A 27548-nucleotide genomic window follows, 5' to 3' on the forward strand; every position below is an offset into this window, starting at 1 on the left:
ACTATGGGAAATGTTATGGCGGCTCTTCAAAAAATTAAACATAGAATTACCATATGATCCAGCAATTCCACTTCTGTGTATATACCTCCCAATGAACTGAAAGCAGGGAAACAGATATTTGTACTTATGTTCATAGTAGCGAATCTGCAACTAAAGCCAAATGCTTAGCCAGATGCTGTTCCATCTTCCCAGCATGGTTTTGTATCAAGATTACACTAACCGGGCTTCCCTGGTGGTGCAGTGGTTGAGAATCTGCCTGCCGATGCAGGGGACACGGGTTCGAGCCCTGGTCTGGGAAGATCCCACATGCCACGGAGCAACTAGGCCCGTGAGCCACAACTACTGAGCCCGCGCGTCTGGAGCCTGTGCTCCGCAACAAGAGAGGCCACAATAGTGAGAGGCCCACGCACCGCGATGATGAGTGGCCCCCGCTTGCCGCAAATGGAGAAAGCCCTCACACAGAAACGAAGACCCAACACAGCCAAAAATAAATAAATAAATAATTTAAAAAAAAAAAGATTACACTAACCTCAATTAACATGATGAGCATTCTTTTTTTCTTACCCCAGAATCTACTTGGATAAACGTGTTACTTGAAGTTTTGGTAAAACTCACAGCAAAAGGGTGTTATTTTGAGGGAGGTTGGAGACAACTGTGATGTGGTGAGCATTTTCTTTTAACAGTTACTGATTCTCAATTTTTCCTTGAGTGGACATTTATTTTTCCAGAAAAAATCCATAAAAATTTCAAATAGTTTGTTTTAATGATTTCTTGAATCTACCATATCTCTATTTATGTCTCCTTTTTCATTCAAGATATTATTTGTGTCTTTTCATTTTCTATCAGTCTGATAAGTTTCTCCCCCCGCAAAGGATCAGCCTTTGGTTCATATTCTACAGTTCCTGCATTTTCCTCTAATCTCCGTTCTCTCCCACAGGGAGCCATGGGAACCAACTACTTAAATCTTCTACATACTCACTAGTGAGCTCAAACTGGAGTGGAAAGTAAGGCTGCTATCATCCTGTTTTGTGGGCTGGTCCAGCACACCTTCCACCTTCAGAATCCGTGTGAAAGAAGTAGGTACAAGTCTGTGTTTCCAAAACTCCTGGAGGAACATTCCAATGATTCCAGAACTTCATCTTGCAGTGATCCAGCAGTGGCATAAGGGTAGGTCTGTGGGTTTCTGAAGCACAGTTATCATTCAGCCCGAGAAGGAGATGCCTCATCTCATCCTTTCAGGCACCCCTGAATCCAAGTAATTCTCATTGCTCATTCCTCTTTCACTTGGTTTGGGGAATAGAAATGCTGGTCCAATTGTCTTTCAGTAGGTGGGCTGTATGGTCTTGTCCAGTTGTTCTTGATTCTCCTTAGAATGTAGGGCGTTAGTGTGACTTTTCAAGCTTAGGCTCTGGCGTTTGTTTTTTGGTTTTTTTTTTTCAAGTTAGGGACAGCTTGGAACAAACTATGGACCAATATTTTCTGAAGTGCCCTTTGTGATAAACAATTTAAAAATTGAATAAGGCCACCCAATACAATAATATAAATGTGTTGATAAGTATATATAATCTGGATTATACTTAAGAAAATCAGACATCTCAAATTTATAGAAATAGAAAGTAGAATGGTGGTCACCAGGGGTTGTGGGGAGAAGGAAACAAAGAGTTGTTTAGTGGGTATAGTTTCAGTTTTGCAAGGTGAAGAAGTTTTGGAGATCAATTGCATAACAATGTGAATATATGTAAAATTATTGAGCTGTATGCTTAAAAATGGTTAAGATGGTAAAAAAAAAAGAAAAGAAAATCAGATATCTGATATCAAGCTGACACAGGGAATTTATTTTGTAGAAAAGCAACATCTAGAGAATGCCATACAACCCTAGTACATCTAAAGTACTACACATAAAAATGACAATTGCTCATAACAACAACATTGAAGCACTGAAAGATACCAAAGTACTTTCTGAATCCAAGAAGTCAAATTATAACCAGTATGGTTTTAATGTCCTAATATATATCAAAATTCTAATATGCTGACATGTGGTAAACCAGATAACCAGAACATCCAGTAATGTAACTTGGGTGACAACTTGGGTTAACATAAGTTAACCTGGGATATCCAAGTCTTTTGACAATACATAAACTTGCTCATACTCATCTGGTGTACATCCACACAAATATTTTAAAATTCCAATTTCTTGGTCAAGTGATATATTTTGCTTGAGTTTATTAAATACATTTAGATGTCTTTATTATACAAAGTTAAATGTACAACTAAATTAGTAAAAAGTGCTGAGATTTTATGGGAACATTAATACTCTGACAAAAATGTTTATCAATGTACTCTATACTCAATATTGCTTTTTTTCATTTAAATCTAAATTTTTCCCTTCTATCTTTAAACCAGTTTTGTGATTTTTTTAATATGAAACCTATGCCTTCTCAATTTATACAGTTTCTTCTCTTTTTTCCCTTATTTCTTAGCTTAAATTCAGTTTAAGCTTTATTGGTATCTTAGGCTTCATGTGTATTCTTACTCCTAAACACCAGCAGTTCTTCAGAGGCCTAAAATCCAGCATGGGAACTACTATATTAAATTAGTTCTAGAAAAAGCATTAAAGACATTTTTTTCTGAAATATACAGAACATGTCATGCCAAATCTCTTGTTTATACCATAAACCGGTAATATTGGTAAATTGCACATATAGCTTACATTCCCCAAATAGAATAACTTAAATATTAAACGTACCTTTATGTTACCACCATAACTGACCTTATAAGCATAACAAATGGCAATATTCAATACAAAAATCACAAAATCCACTAACCGTAAATGCTACATGTCACAGCATAATAACTCATCTCCCTATGTCCTACTCAAACTATAGACAGCAAACTATAGCTTTAAGCTACTCTAGCATTTATACCCTAATTAGAAATTTATACGAAACACAATTTTATGTTCAAATATGGAAATAAGCAACATAATTCCAAATCCCAAAAGTATCCCAGCATTCTGTAAAAAGAAATATCCCCAGCGGCTACATCCATGGTCACTAGCATCATTGTGCAGCATCTCAGGTACCTTAAAAAAAAAAAGAGCAACCTTTAATAAGTTTCCAGAACCACAGATTAGTTTTTAGAAGAATTTGCAGGACAGCTTTATATGTAGCTGGATATATTATGAGTCAATTCTCTAAAACATGACCACATATACATACTGACTCTAGCTAATAATAATGTCACACAGCATTTTCTAACAGTTTAATTAACAATGATTATTCATGGTCTGCTCAGCAAGTCAAAATTTTTATTGGTCCAGTTTGCTCCACTGTAAAATGGAGAGCTACATTGATTATCCTGCTTACTGTCTGTATCTGTACATAACATGTGGCTCGCTTGAAATTCAGAGATATGGAAGCCTTACATCATATAAAATATAATTTTAGCAATAAGATTGGCTGAGATTGTTAGGTGGACTTTGGTGACAAAAAGATGACTCCTTTGTCCATTAATAAGAAACCTTTAAGCATTCTGAAGTATACACAGTTCGCCAACAGTATGTGGCTTGTGCTAGGTTTCCTACATGTCTATAGACAATTCAATGCCTAATTACTGAAACTCTCCTCTCAAAAAGACACATCAGAAGGGGGTAGATACTTTTGTGTATCCTGATACACATTAGGCAGGACAAAGATGTGCTTGTGAGCAACAATCCAAAAAGATAAAACCATCAAGGACTTATAGTTTATATGCTACTTTGTCGAGCATAGAATCACTTCTCACTGCAACCATATTTAACCTAAACCCTTTTAAAAATGGTTTCATTGAACATTTTCTCTACTGACGTCTTAAAAACTTACCATATCAACCAGAGCAACATACATGAATAAGCCTGCAGTAAGTGCAAATATCCACATAGAAACATTTTCAGCATAATGACCAATGAAAATTCCTGTTGCCATTCCGAGATATGCCAGCATGGCTGACAGAGCATTATAAAGAACAGCCTGCTTAACAGTCATGCCAGCCTTTAGTAACACAGCAAAGTCACCTTTAACAGAAAACAAAAAAAGGAGATAAGGTAATTAAAAAATCATTTTTAAGACACATACGCAAAATACCTTCCAGATTTAAGAAATTCTCCAGGGCTCCCCTGGTGGCGCAGTGGTTGAGAATCCGCCTCCCAACACAGGGGACATGGGTTCGATCCCTGGTCCGGGAAGATCTCACATGCTGCAGAGCAGCTAAGCCCATGTGCCACAACTACTGAGCCTGTGCTCCAGAGCCTGCAAGCCGCAACTACTGAGCCCATGTGCCACAACTACTGAGCCTGCGTGCTGCAACTACTGAAGTCTGTGTGCTTAGAGCCTGTGCTCCACAACAAGAGAAGCCACCGCAATGAGAAGCCCACGCACCACAACGAAGAGTAGCCCCCGCTCGCTGCAACTAGAGAAAGCCCGAGCACAGCAACGAATACCCAACACAGCCAAAAAAATCAATTAATTAATTAACTTAAAAAAAAAAAAAGTATTACTCAGGGCTAACAGTGTTAATCGGTGTAAATCACCCTAACAGCTTTATAAACTAAGATATCTTTTATCCAAAGTATTTCTTAAGGCTTCCACTTTGTCAATGAATGTCAATACTACAAATGTCAATAAGTACCAACTATTGTGCTCTTCCACTGTCTTCAAGGAGCTTTTAGCTGGCCACAAGGAGGAAGAAGGAGTAGAGAACACAAATGAAATGATCAGCAAATGATTAAGGAAATATATAATTAAGAGCTAAAGAGTCTAATGTTCTGGTTATAAAAGGAGAAAAAAAGGGCTTCCCTGGTGGCGCAGTGGTTGAGAATCTGCCTGCCAATGCAGGGGACATGGGTTCAAGCCCTGGTCTGGGAAGATCCCACATGCCGCAGAGCGACTAGGCCCGTGAGCCACAATTGCTGAGCCTGCGCGTCTGGAGCCTGTGCTCCGCAACAAGAGAGGCCACGATAGTGAGATGCCCGCACACTGAGATGAAGAGTGGCCCCCACTTGCCGCAACTAGAGGAAGCCCTCGCACAGAAACAAAGACCCAACACAGCCATAAATAAATAAATAAATAAAATTTAAAAAAAAAAAAAAAAAAGGAGAAAAAAAGAAATTAAGATGAGAATAGCTGAGAGAGGCTTCATGGAGCATGAAGGATCTAGAATGTGGAACATAGGGAATTCCCTGGCAGTCCAGTGGTTAGGACTCTGCATTTCCACTGCAGGGGGCCCGGGTTCGATCCCTGGTCGGGGAACTAAGATCCCACAAGCCGCGTGGTGTGGCCAAAAATAAATAAATAAATAAGTAAACAAAAATAAAAATAGAATGCATAACACAGACCAGATGTTGAGGATTACAAGTATTGAGCATGAAGACAGGAGGCCGTCTAAATGGCAGAACACAGGCCAAGGAACAAAAGTGAAAATGGCATTACAGGTGTGTGCGAATATGCATCTATACGAAGAAAAACAAGGACACGAACTGGGAACCAGGACAACTCTGGGAAGGTTTTAAGTCCCAGTGACAGAGAAAAAGAATTCAAAACACTATTCATCAACTTCTCATTTCTTTAGCTCTAGTGAGTGAAATACTCTCTGTCAACTTCTGTCTGTTAATGGAAGATGATTCTTTAGATTCCTGTGGTCTTATTCCTATTGTGCATATGAAGAAAACGATCACTGATGTCAGCAGTATGCTGGTATAGGAAGATATCTGGTAGGGGAAGAGGAAAAGAGAGGGGACCCAGGTATCTCTTTGGCAACCCCACACAGGCAATTGTGTAATTGTAATCACAGGGTTAGAATTCTGGCTGGAAACAAACTTGTCCTCAGTAAGAAAGAAAGCTGGCTAGGTTAGTAGACTTAGGAGAAGGCATAAATGAGGAAGCTTGCTGGAATCTATCATTAGCAAAAGCCAGAGACACTAAGACACTTTACCCACCTGGAAAATACCATTTGTAGGGTTCTCTTACCTAATTCATGAGGCAACTCATGACAAAACACAGCAACAGAAGTACTTAAGCCACTCGATAAACCTTCAGTAAAAGCAGCACCTGTGTAAAAATCATTGCATTATTTTGTGGGTGTGTATTTTTAAAATCTTAACAGCATACACAATGAGGTAACAGAAATAAAATATATTCTGGTTGTGAATAAACAGAACTTTCTCAACTGCACTCTGTACCTTCTTCATAAGTAATCTTAGATTACATTCAATTAGGTTTAAATTTCCCAAAGGAGCACAACGATTGAGAAGGGAAGGTTCCACTATGCCTTAGAGTGATTAAATGATCTTACACAAACCTGAGAAGTAAATTGCTACCACATAAAACACTTACTTAAAAATACGAAACAAACTGATTTAAAAGGTTTAGGGAAACACCCTCAGCAGTCAAGAGTACAAATATGTTTCCTGGCCTCAGAGGAACTCACTATACGATCAGACCACCATGTCCGAGCGTTTGCACATCCTCCTTTGTCGCTTACGCTGCGCACAGTGCAGAGAAGGTAGAGCACCAAGCTCCCAGGGAGCCAGGCTGGGCTACAAAACAACACTGCCTCCTTGGCAAGTGGTTCACCTTGCCAGGCCTGGGCTACCTAATCTGTACTTATTTCCACGGTTCCTCCCACCACTAAGTTACTACAATTTTTAAGTATTTCTATTACCTCTCAATTGTAGCACAACAATTTAATAGCAAAAAAATCTATAATTCTTCTTTGGGTAGAGATTAGTAATTAAACTTATCAGATATATGAAGATTCCTTTAGCATAAAAGAAAAGATGGTGGAAGTATTTTACTTTAATAAATACTGTTTATATTGCAGATAAGGGAACTCAAATGTATTTGGGAAAGAAAAAAAAAAATCCTCACATGTGCTCCAAACACCTTAGAGCCTGAGCCTGCAAATTAAAACAACTTTTGGTAGTTACAATTTAGATAAAGGGCCAAGCACAGTTTCTAGCACTTAAACTAACATTTATCGAGTACTTCATTGTCAAAGCAGCCAAAAAATAAATAACGGTTTGATAATCTTAGAAGTCAATAGCCTTATCAAACCAACCTATTCCTTGTTAAAATAAGACTGGTACTTTCATGTGACATTTTCAGAGTCAACCAACAAGGGACAGATATGTAGATATATACCAATTGCTAGGCCATCGCTGAAATTGTGCAGGCCGTCCCCCATGATCACCATCCACGCCAGTGTGGCAATGCCGGCATCCTTCAGCTCCTCTCGAGAGTAGCGCTGACTGTGACTGTGTGGGTGGTGGTTTTGGTGGTGGTGGTGATGGAGAATATGATGGTAGTCATGATGGTGGTGAACGAGGTCATCTGACTGGCCAAGCGTATCATGGAAATGCGAATGGCATTTATTCTTGCACCCTCTGGGTACGTATTCATTGTAAACTTCCTGTGGATGAGCATGAGCTATCATGACTTCCTCTTCTTCCAAGATTGCTGGCTGTTGAGAATCAAAGTGGGAGGGCTCTTGTGAGTCAGCTCGCAAATAGCCTTCAGGCCCTAGGTGTAAACAGAAAGGACATTGGGACAAAGTCAAATGGCTTTGTTAATGTGCATGGACACATTTCAAATATCTCCACTGACAAAGTCAACAAAAGATCTTAAAGCATGGCAACTCTCTCACACAGACCTGGCAGAACTAGACATTAGAGTATTGTTGATGAAAAACATCAGTAGGTAAATGATCTCACGTACTAAGAATGGATTTTAAATGTTAACCTTCAGTAACTACCCCCAGATCCTCCCTTAATTTCTTCTGCCTCCTTATGTTTTTAAAGATGATTTTTTTCCAATTATAAAAGAAGTACATGCTTACTTTATAAAAATATTTCATTTTTGATATTTAAAATATTTAAGAAAAATATTCCAGAAAAATACTGAAAATTGGAAATAAAAAACATGCATAATTCTGTCATCTGAGTTCCTCTCTTTCAAAATTCAAGGAAAAACAGAAGAGGGGAATTCCCTGGCAGTCCAGTAGTTAGAACTCGGTGCTTTCACTGCCGAGGGCCTGGGTTCAATACCTGGTCGGGGAACTAAGATCCCTGCAAGCCGCGTGGCATGGTCAAAAAAAAAAAAAAAAAAAAAGAAAACACAGAAGAATCTGAAATACCATCATCACCAAGAAACAGTTGTTATCTATCTGTGTAAGATAAATTGCAACAATAAGGTTTTGTTTTTTCTTTTTTATACATTGGTATCAACTTTCTTGGGAGCATTCCTGATACTGTGGCCCAATTCTAGAATAGCTGTTTCCTCTCATCATTATAAATTTCACTGGAGCCCATTACAAAGGTTGAAGACAGAATAGATGCAGGAAGACGAATGAGAGTATTCACCTGCTCTTTAGAGAAAAGCAACATGCTAGAAAATAAAGGGTGGACAGGAAATCTTACAAATAACTTGGTAGCAACAATAAAGTTCTTCTTCCTCCTTAGTCAGCAACTATATATTGAGTATCTGCTCTGGGCCAGGCACCTGCCCAGATACTGGGACAAAGTAGGTCAGCACAAAGTCTCTGCCTTCGAGAAGCTTATGTTCTTGTGGGGAGATAGCCACTTAACAAAGAAATACATGTATAAATAAGGTAATCTAAGGCATTGGAACGCATGGGAAGAAAATAGAAAAGGGTAACCTGAAGGAGAGTGACTGGGAGACCTTTGTATTCAGGTGATCAGGGAAGACCTCTGAGGACGAGATGTCTGAGTTGAGATTGGAATGATAGGGGGAATTTATATGAAGACCTGGGAGAACAGTACTCCGAACTAAAGAAACACTGAGTGCCAGGCCCTGAGACAGACCTGGTGTGCTCACAGGATGAAAAGGAGGCCAGTGAGGCTGGACAGGACAAACCATCGGAGAGAGTGGAGGGCAGGGCAGGAGCTCGAAGGTCGTTGTAAAGCGTTTCGTTTAAAATTTTAATTTTAACTGAGTCTGTCCAACAAGAAATGCCAAGCTAACAAGTTACAGGAAACAGTAACTTTACAGTGGAGAAACATGGTAGACACAACGTTAGCCAAGTGATCAAAATTAACACCACCTGTGTGTGACAGAGAGCATCCTGTCGGGTGGCACACCATGTCACTGAAAAGGATGCAATACCACTTCGTGGTATTCCTGCCCAAACTGATCAGCCTAATGTGAAAACATTAGACAAACCCAAAATGAGGGGCAATGAGATGCAACATTTGATCCTGAATTGTACTCTGGGCCATTTCTTTTCCTTTTAGGGGTTGGGGGAGTATAAAGAAATTATTAAGACAATTGGAAAAACACGAAAAAGGTCTATAGACTAGAAAATGGCATTGTATCATCTTTAATTTCCTGATTTTGATCACTGAACTGTGATTACAAGGGAATGAATGTCCTTTTTCTTAGGAAACATAAACTTAAGTATTTTGAGGTAAAGAAGCATCATGTTTGTAACTTATTCTCAAATGGTTTAGAAAAAAAATGTGTATGTATATATACAGAGAGAAAGAGAGAAAGAATGATAAATGTAGGTAAAATAACTGGGGAATATAAGAAAGGGGTACAGGAATTCTTTGTACTATTCTTGGAACATTTCTCTAAGTCTGAATTTACCTCAAAATAAAAAATTAGAGAAAAAGGAGGTGTAAATATATATAGAAATAACCAACTCACTGGCAATTAAAAGAAAGTATGAGTTTAAAAATAAAGAGCGGGTGGGGGGGGGTGGTGGTGGAGGAATTCCCTGGCGGTCCAGTGGTTAGGGCTCAGCACTTTCACTGCTAGGGCCTAGGTTCGATCCCTAGCCGGGGAACTAAGATCCCATAAGCCACGTGGTGCAGCCAAAAAAAAAAGGGGGTGGGGGTGGAATATGGTTCCCCCTCTTCCAGACAGTCCAGGTTGCCTGCAAATCACAGAGCACTGAATTCCCTCCAGCTCTCAGATTTATAAGGACTTACGATCATCTGCGTCTACTTTCTCCTCATTTGTTGACAGTTGAGATTCATACTGGGAAAACTGCTTCTTAATCTCCACATCATCATCATTTTCAGGTTTTTTCTGATTCTACAATAGCAAGGAAAAGCAATACTTTAAAATAGGTGGTTTGCTTATACATACATCTTTAGGTAAACAGTTAAGCAAAAGATTTCATCAAAAAAGACAGCAGAGTAACAGACTTCTAATGGAATAAACCCCATCTAAAGGCAGGGCCTGTACTTAACTTGCATAGCACCTAGTAGTTTGTTTTAGGCATAAACTGTTCGGAAAGGTAAAGAATTAATGCTTCAGTAATATGAAAGAAAAATTACACACTCATCTTTCTGAATGTCCCCCTAGGTCACACAGTCTAAATTTGGTCTTATGCAAACAGCACTGCATCCCCTGGGAGCTTGTTAGAAATGCACAGTCTCAGGCAACACCCCAGACCTAATGGATTAGAATGGGGATTTTAACTAGATCTCCAGGTGACTCATACACCCATTAAAGCTGAGCTCTGCCTCAGGCCATTGATTTAGAACCAGCTAGAGGCATGTCCTCCAGGAATTTAGTGATCTGCTAACCAATTGCTTAGTTTCCTCCAATGCCTCTTTTGGACACTGAAACCCCATACTTTCCATACTTTTTATAAATTAAAACTATACTGTGATATCGATATGTATTTGTTATAAAACTACAATACTTTTCGGGTAGTAAAACACCATTAACAAGCTTTTCTCTTTTTAAACAAATCTCTATTAGTTAGCCTTGAATTTATCACTAGGTTTTTTAACCAACTGAATACTATACTTGAGATATTGTCCATATCTCAGAGCCCAAGAATAAAGGTCACTGTTTGAACAACGGTGCCTGTTTATTACTACTTACATAGAATATTCAAGATAATGAAAACTGTCACAAAAATAATAGATTTCTTATTTGCAGTATCTTTTGAATATGACTTAATAATCACCATACCTGAGATTTCATTCTAGCTCTAACAGTATATAAAATATCTGTACCTTCTTAGGTTATAAGTTTTTAAAGGGAAGCACAGACAAATCTTTATACCTACCTCTAGCAAAATGCCTCAAACACAGAGAAAGTACTTAAATATTTGTGAAAATAAGTGAATTCATGATATTTTAAATTACTTCAGTTGATGCTTTATTTGTTTGCCAATGATTATCTGTAGGACATAGACTTTTTAAGCAATTCTTTCATTCCCTAAGTATTAAGAGCCTGTAATGTTCCCTGCGCTGAATGGTGGCAATACATCAATATATCGTAAAACAAGATACACATAGTCCTTGTTCCCAAGGAAGCTTATCACCCACAGGGAGGGAGGCTTTACACAGGTAATGATTATACAATTCACTGACTGAAATTTTTGATATATTTTACAAAGGAAAAATATACAGTGTTATGAGAGCATATATATATATAAGAGCATATAACAAACATTTAAACAAATCCCTCTGCCTGCTCTCCTCTGCATTAGGACAACAAAATAATGTAAACAGGCCAGTTAGGAGGCAACTACTATCACCCAGGGAAGTCTGGCATGGACCAGAATGACAGCAAGGAAGATGGAGAGAAATGAATAATTTCATTTCTGGATACATTTAATAAAACTAGGTTGGATATAAGGATGAGGGAGACAGAGATGATTCTCTGGTTTCCAGCATGAGCAAGAAACCTGAGAATCCAGTAGAAAGAAAGTTTGACATGGAACTATTATAACCATCTAACTATACCAAGTATGCGATTTAATCCTAATCTGAATGTAGAGATTTCAGAGCGACATATATGGAAGGTAACCTAAAACTATGACATATAGAATTTTCCAGGAGTGCAGGATGGATGTCTTAAGGGAAATCTTAGGTAAAATGTTCTGTTACGGGTCTGAAGAGCTCCCAATACTTGCCATATAATGAATAGTTTTTTTCTTTTTGAGAGAAACAAATGAGATTAAAAGCTGTTATGTAAGTTCCACTAAGATCTGGATGCCCTTGAAAAAAGAGAAACTAAATATTTTCTAAAAAGGAAGAGGGGAGGAACCAAGATAGCAGAGAAAAAGGACGTGCTCTCACTCCCTCTTGTGAGAACACCAGAATAACAACTAGCTGCTGGACAATCATCAACAGGAAGACACTGGAACTCACCAAAAAAGATACCCCACATCCAAAGACAAAGGAGAAGCCACAATGAGACGGTAAGAGGGGTGCAATCACAGTAAACTCAACTCCCATAACTGCTGGGTGGGTGACTCACAGACTGGAGAACACTTATACCATAGAAGTCCACTCACTGGAGTGAAGGTTCTGAGCCCCACATCAGGCTTCCCAACCTGGGGGTCCGGCAATGGGAGGAGGAATTCCTAGAGAATCAGACTTTGAAGCTTAGTGGGATTTGATTGCAGGACTTTGACAGGACTGGGAGAAACAGAGACTCCACTCTTGGAAGGCACACACAAAGCAGTGTGCACATCGGGACCAAGGGGAACGAGCAGTGACCTCATAGGAGACTGAACCAGACCTACCTGCTAGTGTTGGAGGGTCTCCTGCAGAGGCGGGGGGTGGCTGTGGCTCACCTTGGGGACAAGGACACTGGCAGCAGAAGTTGTGGGAAGTACTCCTTGGCATGAGCCCTCCCAGAGTCTGTCATTAGCCCCACCAAAGAGCCCAGGCAGGCTACAGTGTTGGGTTGCCTCAGGCCAAACAACCAACAGGGAGGGAACCCAGCCCCACCCATCAGCAGTCAAGCAGATTAAAGTTTTACTGAGCTCTGCCCACCAGAGCAACAGTCATCTCTACCCACCACCAGTCCCTCCCATCAGGAAACTTACACAAGCCTATTAGATAGCCTCATCCACCAGAGGGCAGACAGCAGAAGCAAGAAGAACTACAATCCTGCAGCCTGTGGAATGAAAACCACATTCACAGAAAGGTAGACAAGATGAAAAGGCAGAGGGCTATGTACCAGATGAAGGAACAAGATAAAACCCCAGAAAAACAACTAAATGAAGTGGAGATAGGCAACCTTCCAGAAAAAGAATTCAGAATAATGAGAGTGAAGATGATCCAGGACAAGGGAAAAAGAATGGAGGCAAAGGTCGAGAAGATGCAAGAAATGTTTAACAAAGACCTAGAAGAATTAAAGAACAAAGAAACAGAGATGAACAATACAATAACTGAAATGAAAACTACACAAGAAGGAATCAATAACAGAATAAATGAGGCAGAAGAACGGATAAGTGACCTGGAAGACAGAATGGTGGAATTCACTGCTGCAGGACAGAATAAACAAAAAAGAATGAAAAGAAATGAAGACAGCGTAAGAGACCTCTGGGACAACATTAAACGCAACAACATTCACATTATAGGGGTCCCAGAAGGAGAAGAGAGAGAGAAAGGACCTGAGAAAATATTGCAGAGATTGTATTTGAAAACTTCCCTAACATGGGAAAGGAAAGAGCCACCCAAGTCAAGGAAGCGAAGGGACTCCCATACGGGATAAACCCAAGGAGAAACACGCTGAGACACATAGTAATCAAATTGGCAAAAACTAAACACAAAGAAAAATTATTGAAAGCAGCAAGGGAAAAACGACAAATAACATACAAGGGAACTCCCATAAGGTTAACAGCTGATTTCTCAGCAGAAACTCTACAAGCCAGAAGGGAGTGGCATGATATACTTAAAGTGATGAAAGGGAAGAACCTACAACCAAGATTACTCTACCCGGCAAGGATCTCATTCAGATTCGATGGAGAAATCAAAAGCTTTACAGACAAGCAAAAGCTAAGAGAATTCAGCACCACCAAACCAGCTCTACAACAAATGCTAAAGGAACTTCTCTAAGTGGGAAACACAAGAGAAGAAAACGACCTACAAAAACAAACCCAAAACAATTAAGAAAATGGTCATAGGAACATACATATCAATAATTACCTTAAACATGAATGGATTAAATGCTCCAACCAAAAGACACAGGCTTGCTGAATGGATACAAAAACAAGACCCATCTATATGCTGTTGACAAGAGACCCACTTCAGACCTAGGGACACATACAGACTGAAAGTGAGGGGATGGAAAAAGATATTCCATGCAAATGGAAATCAAAAGAAAGCTGGAGTAGCAATACTCATATCAGATAAAATAGACTTTAAAATAAAGAATGTTACAAGAGACAAGGAAGGACACTACATAATGATCAAGGGATCAATCCAAGAAGAAGATATAACAATTATAAATATATATGCACCCAACATAGGAGCACCTCAATATATAAGGCAACTTCTAACAGCTATAAAAGAGGAAATTGACAGTAACACAATAATAGTGAGGGACTTTAACACCTCACTTAAACAAATGGACAGATCATCCAAAATGAAAATAAATAAGGAAACAGAAGCTTTAAATGACACAATAGACCAGATAGATTTAATTGATATTTATAGGACATTCCATCCAAAAACAGCAGATTACACTTTCTTCTCAAGTGCACACAGAACATTCTCCAGGATAGATCACATCTTGGGTCACAAATCAAGCCTCACTAAACTTAAGAAAATTGAAATCATATCAAGCATCTTTTCTGACCACAATGCTATGAGATTAGAAATGAATTACAGGGAAAAAAACGTAAAAAACACAAACACATGGAGGCTAAACAATACGTTACTAAATAACCAAGAGATCACTGAAGAAATCAAAGGGGAAATCAAAAAATACCTAGAGACAAATGACAATGAAAACACGACGATCAAAAACGTATGGGATACAGCAAAAGTAGTTCTAAGAGGGAAGTTTATAGCTATACAAGTCTACCTCAAGAAACAAGAAAAATCTCAAATAAACAATCTAACCTTACACCTAATGGAACTAGAGAAAGAAGAACAAACAAAACCCAAAGTTATCAGAAGGAAAGAATTCATAAAGATCAGAGCAGAAATAAATGAAATAGAAACAAAGAAAACAATAGCAAACATCAATAAAACTAAACGCTGGTTCTTTGAGAAGATAAACAAAATGGATAAACCATTAGCCAGACTCATCAAGATAAAGAGGGAGAGGACTCAAATCAATAAAATTAGAAATGAAAAAGGAGAAGTTACAACAGACACCACAGAAATACAAAGCATCCTAAGAGACTACTACAAGCAACTCTATGCCAATAAAGTGGACAACCTGGAAGAAATGGACAAATCCCTAGAAAGGTATAAACTTCCAAGACTGAACCAGGAAGAAATAGAAAATATGAACAGACCAATCACAAGTAATGAAATTGAAACCGTGATTAAAAATCTTCCAACAAACAGAAGTCCAGGACCAGATGGCTTCACAGGTGAATTCTATCAAACATTTAGAGAAGAGCTAACACCTATCCTTCTCAAACTCTTCCAAAACATTGCAGAGGAAGGAACACTCCCAAACTCATTCTATGAGGCCACCATCACCCTGATACCAAAACCAGACAAAGATACTCCAAAAAAAGAAAATTACAGACCAATATCACGGATGAATATAGATGCAAAAATCCTCAACAAAACACTAGCAAACAGAATCCAACAACACATTAAAAGGATCATACACCGTGATCAAGTGGGATTTATCACAGGGATGCAAGGATTCTTCAATATATGCAAATTGATCAATGTGATACACCATATTAACAAACTGAAGAATAAAAACCATATGATGATCTCAATAGATGCAGAAAAAGCTTTTGACAAAAGTCAACATCCATTTATGATAAAAACTCTCCAGAAAGTGGGCATAGGGGGAACCTACCTCAACATAATAAAGGCCATATATGACAAACCCACAGCAAACATCATTCTCAATGGTGAAAAACTGGAAGCACTTCCTCTAAGATCAGGAACGAGACAAGGATGTCCACTCTCACCACTATTATTCAACATAGTTTTGGAAGTTCTAGCCACAGCAATCAGAGAGGAAAAAGAAATAAAAGGAATACAAATTGGAAAAGAAGAAGTAAAACTGTTGCTGTTTGCAGATGACATGATCCTATACATAGAGAATCCTAAAAATGCCACCAGAAAACTATTAGAGCTAATCAATGAATTTGGTAAAGTTGTAGGATACAAAATTAATGCACAGAAATCTCTTGCATTCCTATACACTAATGATGAAAAATCTGAAAGAGAAATTAAGGAAACACTCCCATTTACCATTGTAACAAAAAGCATAAAATACCTAGGAATAAACCTACCTAGGGAGACAAAAGACCTGTATGCAGAAAACTATAAGACACTGATGAAAGAAATCAAAGATGATACCAACAGATGGAGAGATATACCATGTTCTTGGATTGGAAGAATCAATATTGTGAAAATGACTATACTACCCAAAGCAACCTACAGATTCAATGCAATCCCGATCAAATTACCAATGGCATTTTGTACGGAACTAGAACAAAAAATCTTAAAATTTGTATGGAGACACAAAAGACCCTGAATAGCCAAAGCAGTCTTGAGGGGAAAAAACGGAGCTGGAGGAATCAGACTCCCTGACTTCAGACTATACTACAAAGCTACAGTAATCAAGACAATATGGTACTGCACAAAATCAGAAATATAGATCAATGGAACAAGATAGAAAGCCCAGAGATAAACCCACGCACCTATGGTCAACTAATCTATGAAAAAGGAGGCAAGGATATACAATGGAGAAACAGCAGTCTCTTCAATAAGTGGTGCTGGGAAAACTGGACAGCTATATGTAGAAGAATGAAATTAGAACACTCTCTAACACCATACACAAAAATAAACTCAAAATGGATTCGAGACCTAAATGTAAGACCGGACACTATAAAACTCTTAGAGGAAAACATAGGAAGAACACTCTTTGACATAAATCACAGCAAGATCTTTTTTGATCCACCTCCTAGAGTAATGGAAATAAAACCAAAAATAAACAAATGGGACGTAATGAAACTTCAAAGCTTTTGCACAGCAAAGGAAACCATAAACAAGACGAAAAGACAACCCTCAGAATGGGAGAAAATATTTGCAAACGAATCAATGGACAAAGGATTAAGCTCCAAAATATATAGACAGCTCATGCAGCTCAATATTAAAGAAACAAACAACCCAATTGAAATATGGGCAGAAGACCTAACTAGACATTTCTCCAAAGAAGACATACACATAGCCAAGAAGCACATGAAAAGCTGCTGAACATCACTAATTATTAGAGAAATGCAAATCAAAACTAAAATGAGGTATCACCCACCTTACACCAGTTAGAATGGGCATCATCAGAAAATCTAGAAATAACAAATGCTGGAGAGGGTGTGGAGAAAAGGGAACCCTCTTGCACTGTTGGTGGGAATGTAAATTGATACAGCCACTATGGAGAACAGTATGGAGGTTCCTTAAAAAACTAAAAATTGAATTACCATATGACCCAGCAATCCAACCACTGGGCATATACCCAGAGAAAGCCATAATTCAAAGACACATGCACCCCAATGTTCATTGCAGCACTATTTACAATAGTCAGGTCATGGAAGCAACCTAAATGTCCATCGACAGACGAATGGAGAAAGAAGTTGTGGTACATATATACAATGGAATGTTACTCAGACATAAAAAGGAACGAAATTGAGTCATTTGTTGAGACATGGATGGACCTAGAGACTGTCATACAGAGTGAAGTAAGTCAGAAAGAGAAAAACAAATATCGTATATTAACGCATGTATGTGGAACCTAGAAAAATGGTACAGATGAACCGGTTTGCAGGGCAGAAGTTGAGACACAGATGTAGATAACAAACGTATGGACACCAAGGGGGGAAAGCCGCGGGGGTGTAGGGGTGGTGGTGTGCTGAATTGGGCGATTGGGATTGACATGTATACACTGATGTGTATAAAATTGATGACTAATAAGAACCTGCTGTATAAAAAAATAAATAAAATTTAAAAATTAAAAAAATAAATAAATAAAAATTAAAAAAAATAAAAAGGAAGAGAACATGTAATGTTTGCAAAACTCCTGTGGGAAGTCTTTGTCTAGAAATTATGCTTATTTGCCATTTAATGTTTCTTATACATGTAACAAACATTTACCAATCATCTATTATGTGCCAGACACTATTCTAGGCACTGGAGATACAGCAGTAAAGAAGACAGAGAGGTCCTGGCTCTTAAGAACTTACATTTTAGTAGAAACTATTTTAGAACAGAGATTATCAAACTTCTTTGACTACAGTTCACAGTAATATATGTAATAAACACAGAGTAATATATGGAATATACTGTAACATCACGGTTGCATTTAAAAACATTGGTCGTGACACAAGATTTACTTCACAATTCACAAATGATTAATTTGAGTCTAAAAAATACTGTTCTGTATTAAACAACAGAGAGCCTACCTCTTAGAGTCCCATGTTAGAGTGCCAGATGAATATAAGGCAACCTTTAGGTAAAACTTGAAAATTAAATTGAAATTAGAATGCTAAATAAACTATGGCATTTGAAATAGAAACACAATAACACAAATAAACACAAACAACCCCTCCCAAAAAAAACCCCTAAAAATGATCTTTTTTTTTTTTTTAAGGTGAGAATAATCCCAGAGAATGCAAAGAAGTTTGGATATAGTCTCAAACCCATCCAAGTGAAGCAACAGGGACAACAGGAACACAGAAGATGACTTCCTGGATTAAGAACGAGTAAGCTATTGTTATTTCACTTCTTCCCTGTAAACTGAGGTTCAGTAAAGGTTCAAAATTTGCAATTTGAGATTTTAGTGAATGTAAAATCCATAAGGGCAAATATTCACAGGATGGAGGAGGCCACTCTTCTCTTCGCACATGCACTTGATTCCCAAAGTGAGCTCTGTGCTCAGCAAGAATCAACTATGTTGGTTTTCAAGCCTCTTCATGCCAGCTATACCTGTTATTGCAATTGCACAATTTAATTACATATTACTCAAACTATGAAATGATGGTGAGAATAGTTACTTCCATGAAAACTTAAGTTGAAAGCTTCTGAAAGATTCAAAGGCAAGTTGTTAAAAAAGAAAAAAAGGCTATTAAATTACATAAGGCACTAAAAACAGAATTACCATATGACCCAGCAATCCTATTCCTGGGCATATACCCAGAGAAAATCGTAATTCAAAAAGACATATGCACCCCAATGTTCACTGCAGCACTTCACAATAGCCAGGTCATGGAAGCAACCTAAATGCCCGTTGACAGACGAATGGATAAAGAAGATGTGGTACATATATACAATGGAATATTACTCAGCTGTAAAAAAGAACGAAACTGGGTCATCTGTAGAGGTGTGGATGGACCTAGAGACTGTCATACAGAGTGAAGAAAGTCAGAAAGAGAAAAACAAATATCATATATTAATGCCTATATGTGGAATCTAGCAAAATGGTACAGATGAACCAGTTAACAAGGCAGAAACAGAGACAGATGTAGAGAACAAACATATGGACAGTAAGGGGGGAAAGAGGGGGTGCGGGGGGGGTGGGATGAACTGGGAGATTGGGCTTGACATATATACACTAATATGTATAAAATAGATAACTAATAAGAACGTGCTGTGTAAGAAAAATAAATAAAATTCAAAAAAAAATTACATAAGGCAATCACTGTATAAAATTTTTTATATTTCCAAAAATCTAGATTCTACACTTAAAATAGCTTTACAAGTATGTAACCTCTTGCTCAATTTTAGAGAAACCAAAATTGGAAATTTAGATGAAGCAGCATGGCGGTAGAGAAAAAAATGATCATACAGAACTCCAACTCAAAGAAAAGTTTGGTGAACATCAAATGACAAGAATATGAGTACACAAACATCCAAGATGTGTACATGTCATTTTTAAGAGTCCCCATGAGGACAGTCTTTTGACTCGTTTGCCCAGTCACATCAGATAGGAAGAGGCAGATAACCACAGGCAACTCCAAAGATATTTTTACCAGAAATAGAGAGCCTACTGTTCAGCTTCACACTGTCTTCTGGTGGCAATTTGCAAAGGGCAAGTCTGTGAAAGTCACATAGTCTTTCAAACAAAACATAATATTCAGCTACTGCATGAGTAATTTAAAAGTTAATCCATGATACTTTTTGCTTAAGCCACTTTATTGAGGTATAATTGACATATAGAAAGCTGTACATATTTAATGTATACGACTCAGTGAGTTTCGGGATAAGTATATACCCATGAAACCATCGCCACCATCAATGCCATAATCACGATGCTTCTCATCTTCAAGGCCCTGTGTGTGCCTTGTTTGGTGATTTGTATAGATATTTACCCTTGCCTTTCTTATGGTCTTGTGACTTTGAAGGGAGTACTGAAGATAGAGAACTCCAGGGTTATAAAGATACAGAACTGCTCTCCATGAGTGCTTCTGGGAACAAAAAGGTACTGAACCCCCTCACAAATGAAGATCATACACCCTGGACAAGCCCAGTTTAGTTCAAGTACTGCTCTAAATAAATGTCCAATGCATAGTAAGTATTCAGAATACTTTTACCTTTTTCTTCTTATCTTTAAATTGCTTGATCAACGTGAGGACATGTTCAACAAGAAACATGAAATACAAGCCTCCCAGAGCTGTCAGACCTTTCCATGTGGAATCAAAATAGGTACTTTCTTCTATGTTTTGAGAAGAGAGATGGCTGAAAAGCGGTCCTCTCTTCATTTCCATTGCTGGTTCTTCATGGCTGTGACTATGGTGATGACTTGCATGAGACTAAAGGCAAAATAATATGGATTTTATAAATTCAGTAGTTTCACACGTCAGAAAAATTGGCTAAGATAATTAACATCAAATTTGAAATTATTCAGAATTAGGCAATTAATGCGATACTTCGGAATGAGGGGAAGTTTAGGATATTAAAAATAAAATGACCAACAAGCAGCAGCGATCTAGAGCTTAAGGTATGTAATGTACGATGGCACTTAGTAGAGTGGATCTGTTCAATGTAAAGACAGACACATTCCCCAATGACCCTCATAACATACAGGTAGTGGGTATTTCCAGTGTTTTCCCATGGCCACAAATAAGAGGGAACTGCAAAACTTAATAGGCATATAGTGTCTATTGCTTATACTCCCAGCTGAAAAGCCCCTACCACAGTCGTCAGTGTGCTTATAAGAAGCCCAGTCTGGGTAATGGGCCCTGGCAGGTACCCGAGATCCGGGTGCACTGCCCCAGTGGCTTGCAGCTGAGTGCAATAGGAACTTCTGCCACTGGGTGTGAGGGAACCAGGTGTGGCGCACACTAACAGAGGTGGGGGGGGGCGGGGTCACAGGGTATGCCCCACGCACGTGCTCCTAGAAACCAAATTTCCAGCCTTTTATACATATCAATACAAAGCACAAACCAAAAGTACACACACACACACACACATATATTTAATGTTGAATACACTAATGGGATAAATTACTGTACTTACATGTGGAAGAAGGTGTAAAAAAGCATCACCACTCAGTGTCCCCACAGCCAATGCCACAAGGAAACTCAGAAGAAACTTGAAAAACACCCGATTCATGAGAGGCACTAAGATAACACCCAGCAAAGACAGGAAACTGATGACAGAAATGGCTATAAAGCCACCAACCCAGGCTGTCAAACAAAACAGAGCAAAGGAAAAAGTAAACAATTGATAACCTTTAAAAGAGAGACTGTGGAGCGGCTTAAGGCAACTTGTAAAAGCAGGGGAGCTAAAAAAATACAAACTCAGTGGAATAGGACCATGGTAACAGAGCAATAACCAAGAAATTCGATCAAATGAACAATGTGACTGAACCCTCCAGGTAAAGGGCATAAACCTAGTGGAAAATTCTTCAGCTAGGGGTGAAGGGAGGGGAGGACACGGTTACCAAGGATGAACTCTAGCTCACTTGGGAACTGAGCTTTCAGACTCCCATAACAGTTAAATTATGAGAGAGAAGAGGAAAAAGTTAAGAACGGAAGGAAGGAAGGAAAGAAGGAGGAAAGAAAGGAGTAAGAAAAGGAAACTGGGAATTCAATAATTTCCTCAGTGAACAAAGCAATTAACTCTTCATTATAGTTTCTGAGCAATGCAACTTACACTATAGCAGAGCATATCCTGATTTCATCTATTAATAAGAATGTATGAGAATTAGTCTCCTAAACAGCAGAGATGAACTCTGACCATCCTCCAAACGGTATGACAACATATAAAGATCCCAAACTTTGAATGACCCTGACCTATCCTGTGGGAGGACCTCAGACAAGTTATGATCGAAATTTTATTTTCTCGTTTTTGTTTGTTTTGTTTGTTTTAAGGGTAAGGCTTACACACTTGCTTTCTTCACATTCAAGGCAGAGAACAGTTAAGATGATATATTTGTAATTACGCTGAAAAATGAATAGGTTGATGTAAATATAAGGAAAAGTACAACATAAATGTATCTATTGGAAATGATTTTTACACAAAAAAGGCAATTTTACCTATTTGTAAAGAATACGTCTTTGGAGGGATTTCAGCTTTCTTTTCACTCGTTGTATGAATCAGACATGATCTAGTATCAATCTGATTGATGATGGCTGGGCAGAGATAGTTGAACTCGGTGGCATTCAGTGGAACCTGGATGCCCATGCCATGAGATGTAAGCAGCTTTGATGCATTGAAACACTGAAGAAAAGGAAACAGCGAAATCACCAAAAGGTATTCCCATTAGAGAATCCAAAAAAGCTGTTTGATGACACAGCCTTCTTACTGAAGGTACCTACTTCTTTATTTAAGTTAAGGTAAATCAAAATCAACTTTAGTTTTAAGTACTTTGGAACTTGCCTCAAGCTACCTGGAGATACTACATCACAGGGGTGATTTCCCATCTCTTCCACCTATTTCTTCTTGGGAGAAGCAGTCACATCACCAATCACCTTGGGAGAAAGCCTCAAGGGGAAAAAACTTGAGGATAAATGGACATTCACAAGCCTGTTAACTCATTGTATAAACCTATTAAGGAAATGAGCTTTAATTTCGAGACAGGTTCACTAGAGATTGAGAAATATGTTGTTCTAGTACTAACGCTACCCTACCTGGTCTAAACAAGCCCAAGACATGTCACTCTTCCAGCAACAACTGTAATTGCAAAACTTAGCTCAGTTCTGTCTACATACTTGGCAAAGTAATGCTCCACAATGAGAGAATATTAAATTATGTCGATTACTCTTGCGAAGGACAAGGCTGGTTAATAAAATAAACCTGTACCGGAGGCTGTTGTTTCAAAAATTTAATTAGATGACAAGCTTAGTTTGAAGAGACTCTCCTCTGGGGAATGTAAACTCCCCCTTCTCACCAAGAAAACTGGTGGTAGCACCTGTTTCTCACCTTCTCTAAAGGTATTTTAAACTCCCACAAATCTTGGCCAATACTACTCAGAACAAACTTTATCACTAGTGTCACTATGGGAGTGACCATTAGTAGGATTATCCCAGAATTAGTAAATCATGTGACGGTTTGAATGAAGTACTTAAGTTTTGCCTATTAATGTATACCAACTAACTCCTTGTTGTTGACATCTCTCAGCCAAAGCAAATTGTGTACAGTCTGGAAGTCTAGTCTAGGAAAAAAACACATGAACTCACAAGGTCACTGCCCAGACTTCTCACGTGTCCAGCATATCGCTGCTATTCCAGTCACTCCACAGGTCACTGTGATCCCTCTGCCAAGGAGGCGAAGCTGCCCTTCCCGCACTCTTCAGCCCTTCCAACCACACCTTTTCCTAAAACAGGGATTCTAACTCCTGCTCTTTCGACCTTCTGGTTTCTGTCTTTTAATTAATAGGATTCTCCTTTAAAGATTTCCTCCAAAAATAATTTTGATATCTGCTTTCTACACTTACTTTAAATTCTATATTAGAAAATGGTTTCAGCAGGCAGCACTATTCTTACCAAAGAACTACCCCCCCAAGTTTTGTATCAGGGATGTGTACAACATAGTAGGGACACTTTGAGCTAAGTGCCTTGCTGAGAGAGTAGAAATTCCCCTTTCAATGAACTCACCATTTTATTTTTATTTTAAACTCCTTACAACTGAGATAGAATGGCAATGACGGGACAGACAAGCAGGCATATCGATTAAAATAATGAACAGCACTCATCTTACCTCCTGAGTATTTTCATTTGTGCTTCTGGAATACATAAAGCCTTTTCTGGGCTCACTCACAGATTCATTTGTTTTCCTACTAGCCAGCCAGGTCGCCCAGCTCTTTTCTGTGACACTGGGTACAGTGGAACTGCTCACACCTTTGGGGAGAAGTTTTCCATGTTTTGGAGTTTCAATGGTTTCTAGAAAGTGAGTTCCTTCAGAGACAGCATTATACACAGTTGAGGTCACTTCACTAGCACCAGCGCCATCCTTGATTAAAACATTCCTTCTACCATTGGCATGTTCTGATCGATGAGGTCCTTTCCCCTGGCTGTTTCTAGGCTCTTTACTTGAACTATCAGAGTCATGGTCTGGGCAAAGAGCTTTTCGATTTTTACTGGAAGCAGCATGACTATGGTGAGAGTGATGCTCGTGGTCATGGTGTATATGGATTCTCTTAATCTTATCTATGCCTATATTCTGAAGCAATTTTCTGAACCCTTCAATTGACAAGGAATTATTTTCTCCATAGCGATGGAAAAGCTGCTGTAGATGATGCTGCCGTGTGGTAACTGCCAAGTCAACATTAATGCCAGATTCCCAATTCGGAATAATTTTCTCAGTGGTCTGAGGGAAAGCAGTGGCTGGTCCTACTTCATGAAGGGGATTTGTGACTGACAGAACGAAGGTCAGGATCAAGATCACTGATAAATTCCTCGCCATTGCACCTTCCTAAAGAAGACAGAAAAAAAAAAAATCCTTGCCTTCACTTTCAAAACAATTTGAATTAAGAAATCCTGTGCTGAAAACTGATGTCTAATCAAATAATCAAGTTTTACAGAGCATCATCTAGTGTGATCAGTGTAGTAAAACAAAAGAAAAAAAGAACTGGAGTCCTAGGCTCTACCCCTGCATTGCTGAAGCATGGGAAACAACTGGAGAGCAGCTGAGTGCTAAGACTCTGTAATTAGCACTGTAAATGCAACAGTAATTCAGAGACTGGAGGGGTCCAGGTGGCCACAGCCACACTGGCAACTTCTTATTGCTTCGAACAACGATTTAAAACAAAAGAAAACCCAACTAACTACCTCCACCACCACCACCGTCATTTCATAGAACAATCTTTCATCATCAAAAAAAACAGAAATGGCAATCTCAGAGTAAGTCGCATTTAAAATGTTTTTCTTAAACTATACGCAAATCACTTTAAGGCTTCTCTCCTGAAATCCCACTCTTCAAGGGCACCCAATTCTGCCAGTTTCTTGTGAATCCCTCATGCATACTCAGGCAGATGTGTGCCTTAACCACACAAACAGGATCTTTTTTTTCCCCCCCTCAACAAATGACATCTTTCCATGTCAGTACATATAAAGGGATCACATTCTTTTGAATGACTGCAGTTTTTAAGTAAATTAAACTTCATAAAAAACTATGTTGCTCTTATATTGCTATAAACCAGTGAAAATTTTGTCAGACTATTACTCATCCATACAATAGTGTTTGGAACCAAAGGCCTATGCTCCAAAGAGAAGTTAGGAATCCAGTTGAGCATTTAATTCAGTTAAGGAGAGGAAGGTATAGTCCAGATAAGCGGATAGACTAATATCTCAGGACCCAGCCAGCACATGTCCAGCACCAATGATGGGTAGTGATCATGACCAAATTCATCTGCCTCCAGTGAAAGACGCAGATGTCGGGCTCTGGAGTGAGACAGCAAGGGCGAGAGAGGCAACCTAGCTCTACCACTTTCAGCTGTTCTTCCTTGGACCCACTGGTAATACCCATTTTATAGGGTGACTGAGAAAACCACATGAATGGATGTATGTGGAAGTGCTCCAAACACTGTCAGCAGTGTTGCACAACTGCTGCTTACCATACTGTGGGAAATGGAAGTACGCACTACCACGGGGCTAGACTCCTGAAAGAACAATCCTTGGGGCCTGAAGTTTTAATAGGCAGAAGAGAACCATTAAGAAATCATTCGCCGAAGAGAGGAGAGGAGCGAGATGCGTGGGGACAACACAGACGAATGGCTCAAGGGCAGCCCCGTGCCTTTCTCCACGGAGGATGCTTAGGGCGGTCCCGGACCTGCCGGCGGATCTCCGTCCCCGCAAGTCCGCGGGTGTTGGAGAAAAGAAAGCAGAAGGAAAGGGCCTGGAGAAACGGGTGAGTGGAGAAAACGGGAAAGAGGGCACAAAACTGTTTCTAAGGGCTATTTTTAAACACGACAGTACCTTTTTCGAAAATGAGATGAACAGGACAAACCGTTTCCTTACCGCGTTGGACCCCGAAGCCCATCTGTGGGATGGGAAGCCCAACTGGAAGTCCGGCCTCGTCGGCCCGCGGGGTACCCCTCTCCGCCCGCCTCTCCCGGACCTGCGGGACTCACCTCTCCGCGGCCTCGCCGTCCCACGGCCCGGTCCCGCGCGCCGCTTCAGTTCCCGCCGGCGGTCCGGAGGGCTCGGAACCGGCCCGTGCTTCTCTCCCTAAAAACCTCTACACGGCACGGAGAAGCGGCGGTCTCATCGGCCCGGCCGCCCCTCGGTCGGGGTACCGCCGCGCAGACACCGGGAAGCAGCGCCCCACGCGCCGTAGCCTCCCGGGAGCAGGAGGACAATTACTAATTACCGCCGCGCGCAGCGCGCGGCCGGGAACCACCGCCCCCGCCGGCCATGACTGCGGGGCATGCGCAGTGCGGCTCCACCCCGTCCCCGGCAGGCGAATCCGCGCGTCCGCCGGTTTGCCGGCTCCGTGGGGCTCGCAAGGGCGGGAGGGGGCGGAGACGCGGTCCGGGTGGGCTCTGAGCGCCGAGATCAGTCGGGTGCTCTTTCCTCGAGCCCCTCTGCGCCCTCGCCTCTCTGAGGCCGGAGACTCTCTCGCCAAGGCTCCCACCGAGCCAGCCTCGTCTGCTGCTGGGAGCCCGGCCGTGAGGGGCAGTGGGACGTTCCTACCGCCGCCCCGGCACACGAGCCCCGGGTCTTTCTCGAGGGTCCTGAGCTGTTCCGGTCGGGTCTTCCCTCCTGGGACGGAGGCCGTGCTCGTGCCCTGGGCCAAGACCCAGGAGACAGGCGCTGGTAGAGGCAACCGGGCACTGAGGACCACTGGCAGGGGAGGGGGGTGGGGTCGCCCCCGTCCCGCCCCCGGCCGCCTTGGAAACGCGGTGCGGATAACGCCAGCGGGAGACGCGGCGGCCGAGCAGTTCCGCTCCGAGGGCGGAAGTGCGTGCCCAGCTTTCGGCCGTTGACCAGGCAGCAACATGGTGGCACCCGTGCTGGAGACCTCTCACGTGTTTTGCTGCCCGAACCGGGTGCGGGGAGCCCTGAGCTGGAGCTCCGGGCCCGGAGGACTTCTGGCCTTCGGCACGTCCTGTTCCGTGGTGCTCTATGACCCTCAGGTAAGAGAAGTGGCCATACGCCCGACCCCG

The 27548-nt window shown here is 40.3% G+C and overlaps 2 protein-coding genes across 3 annotated transcripts in view; one reads left to right on the forward strand and one right to left on the reverse strand.

Annotated features, from left to right (window-relative positions):
* Positions 1–1814: 1814 nt before the first annotated feature.
* On the reverse strand, positions 1815–27302 carry SLC39A6 (solute carrier family 39 member 6). The gene is made up of 10 exons (XM_059895538.1): positions 26514–27302; positions 24143–24856; positions 22480–22663; positions 21458–21627; positions 20533–20751; positions 9983–10088; positions 7176–7553; positions 6003–6083; positions 3861–4051; positions 1815–3082 (listed from the first exon to the last, which is right to left on the reverse strand). The coding sequence occupies exons 2-10, from the start codon at positions 24845–24847 to the stop codon at positions 2930–2932; spliced, it is 2187 nt and encodes a 728-aa protein (XP_059751521.1). The 5' UTR covers positions 24848–24856; positions 26514–27302; the 3' UTR covers positions 1815–2929.
* Positions 26845–27548, forward strand: part of ELP2 (elongator acetyltransferase complex subunit 2) — a 47717-nt gene continuing 47013 nt past the window's right edge. Inside the window, exon 1 of one of the 2 annotated variants that reach the window (XR_009497380.1) lies at positions 26845–27518. Coding sequence is in view for 1 of the 2 variants with exons in the window: in XM_059895537.1 (XP_059751520.1) it covers positions 27381–27518 (138 nt within the window). In the remaining variant the exon portion in view is untranslated. The remainder of the gene's footprint in view (positions 27519–27548) is intronic. The other variant, XM_059895537.1, reaches the window with a different exon arrangement.

The sequence above is a fragment of the Balaenoptera ricei genome, chromosome 14 (genome assembly GCF_028023285.1).
Source record: "Balaenoptera ricei isolate mBalRic1 chromosome 14, mBalRic1.hap2, whole genome shotgun sequence".
Lineage (NCBI taxonomy): Eukaryota > Metazoa > Chordata > Mammalia > Artiodactyla > Balaenopteridae > Balaenoptera > Balaenoptera ricei.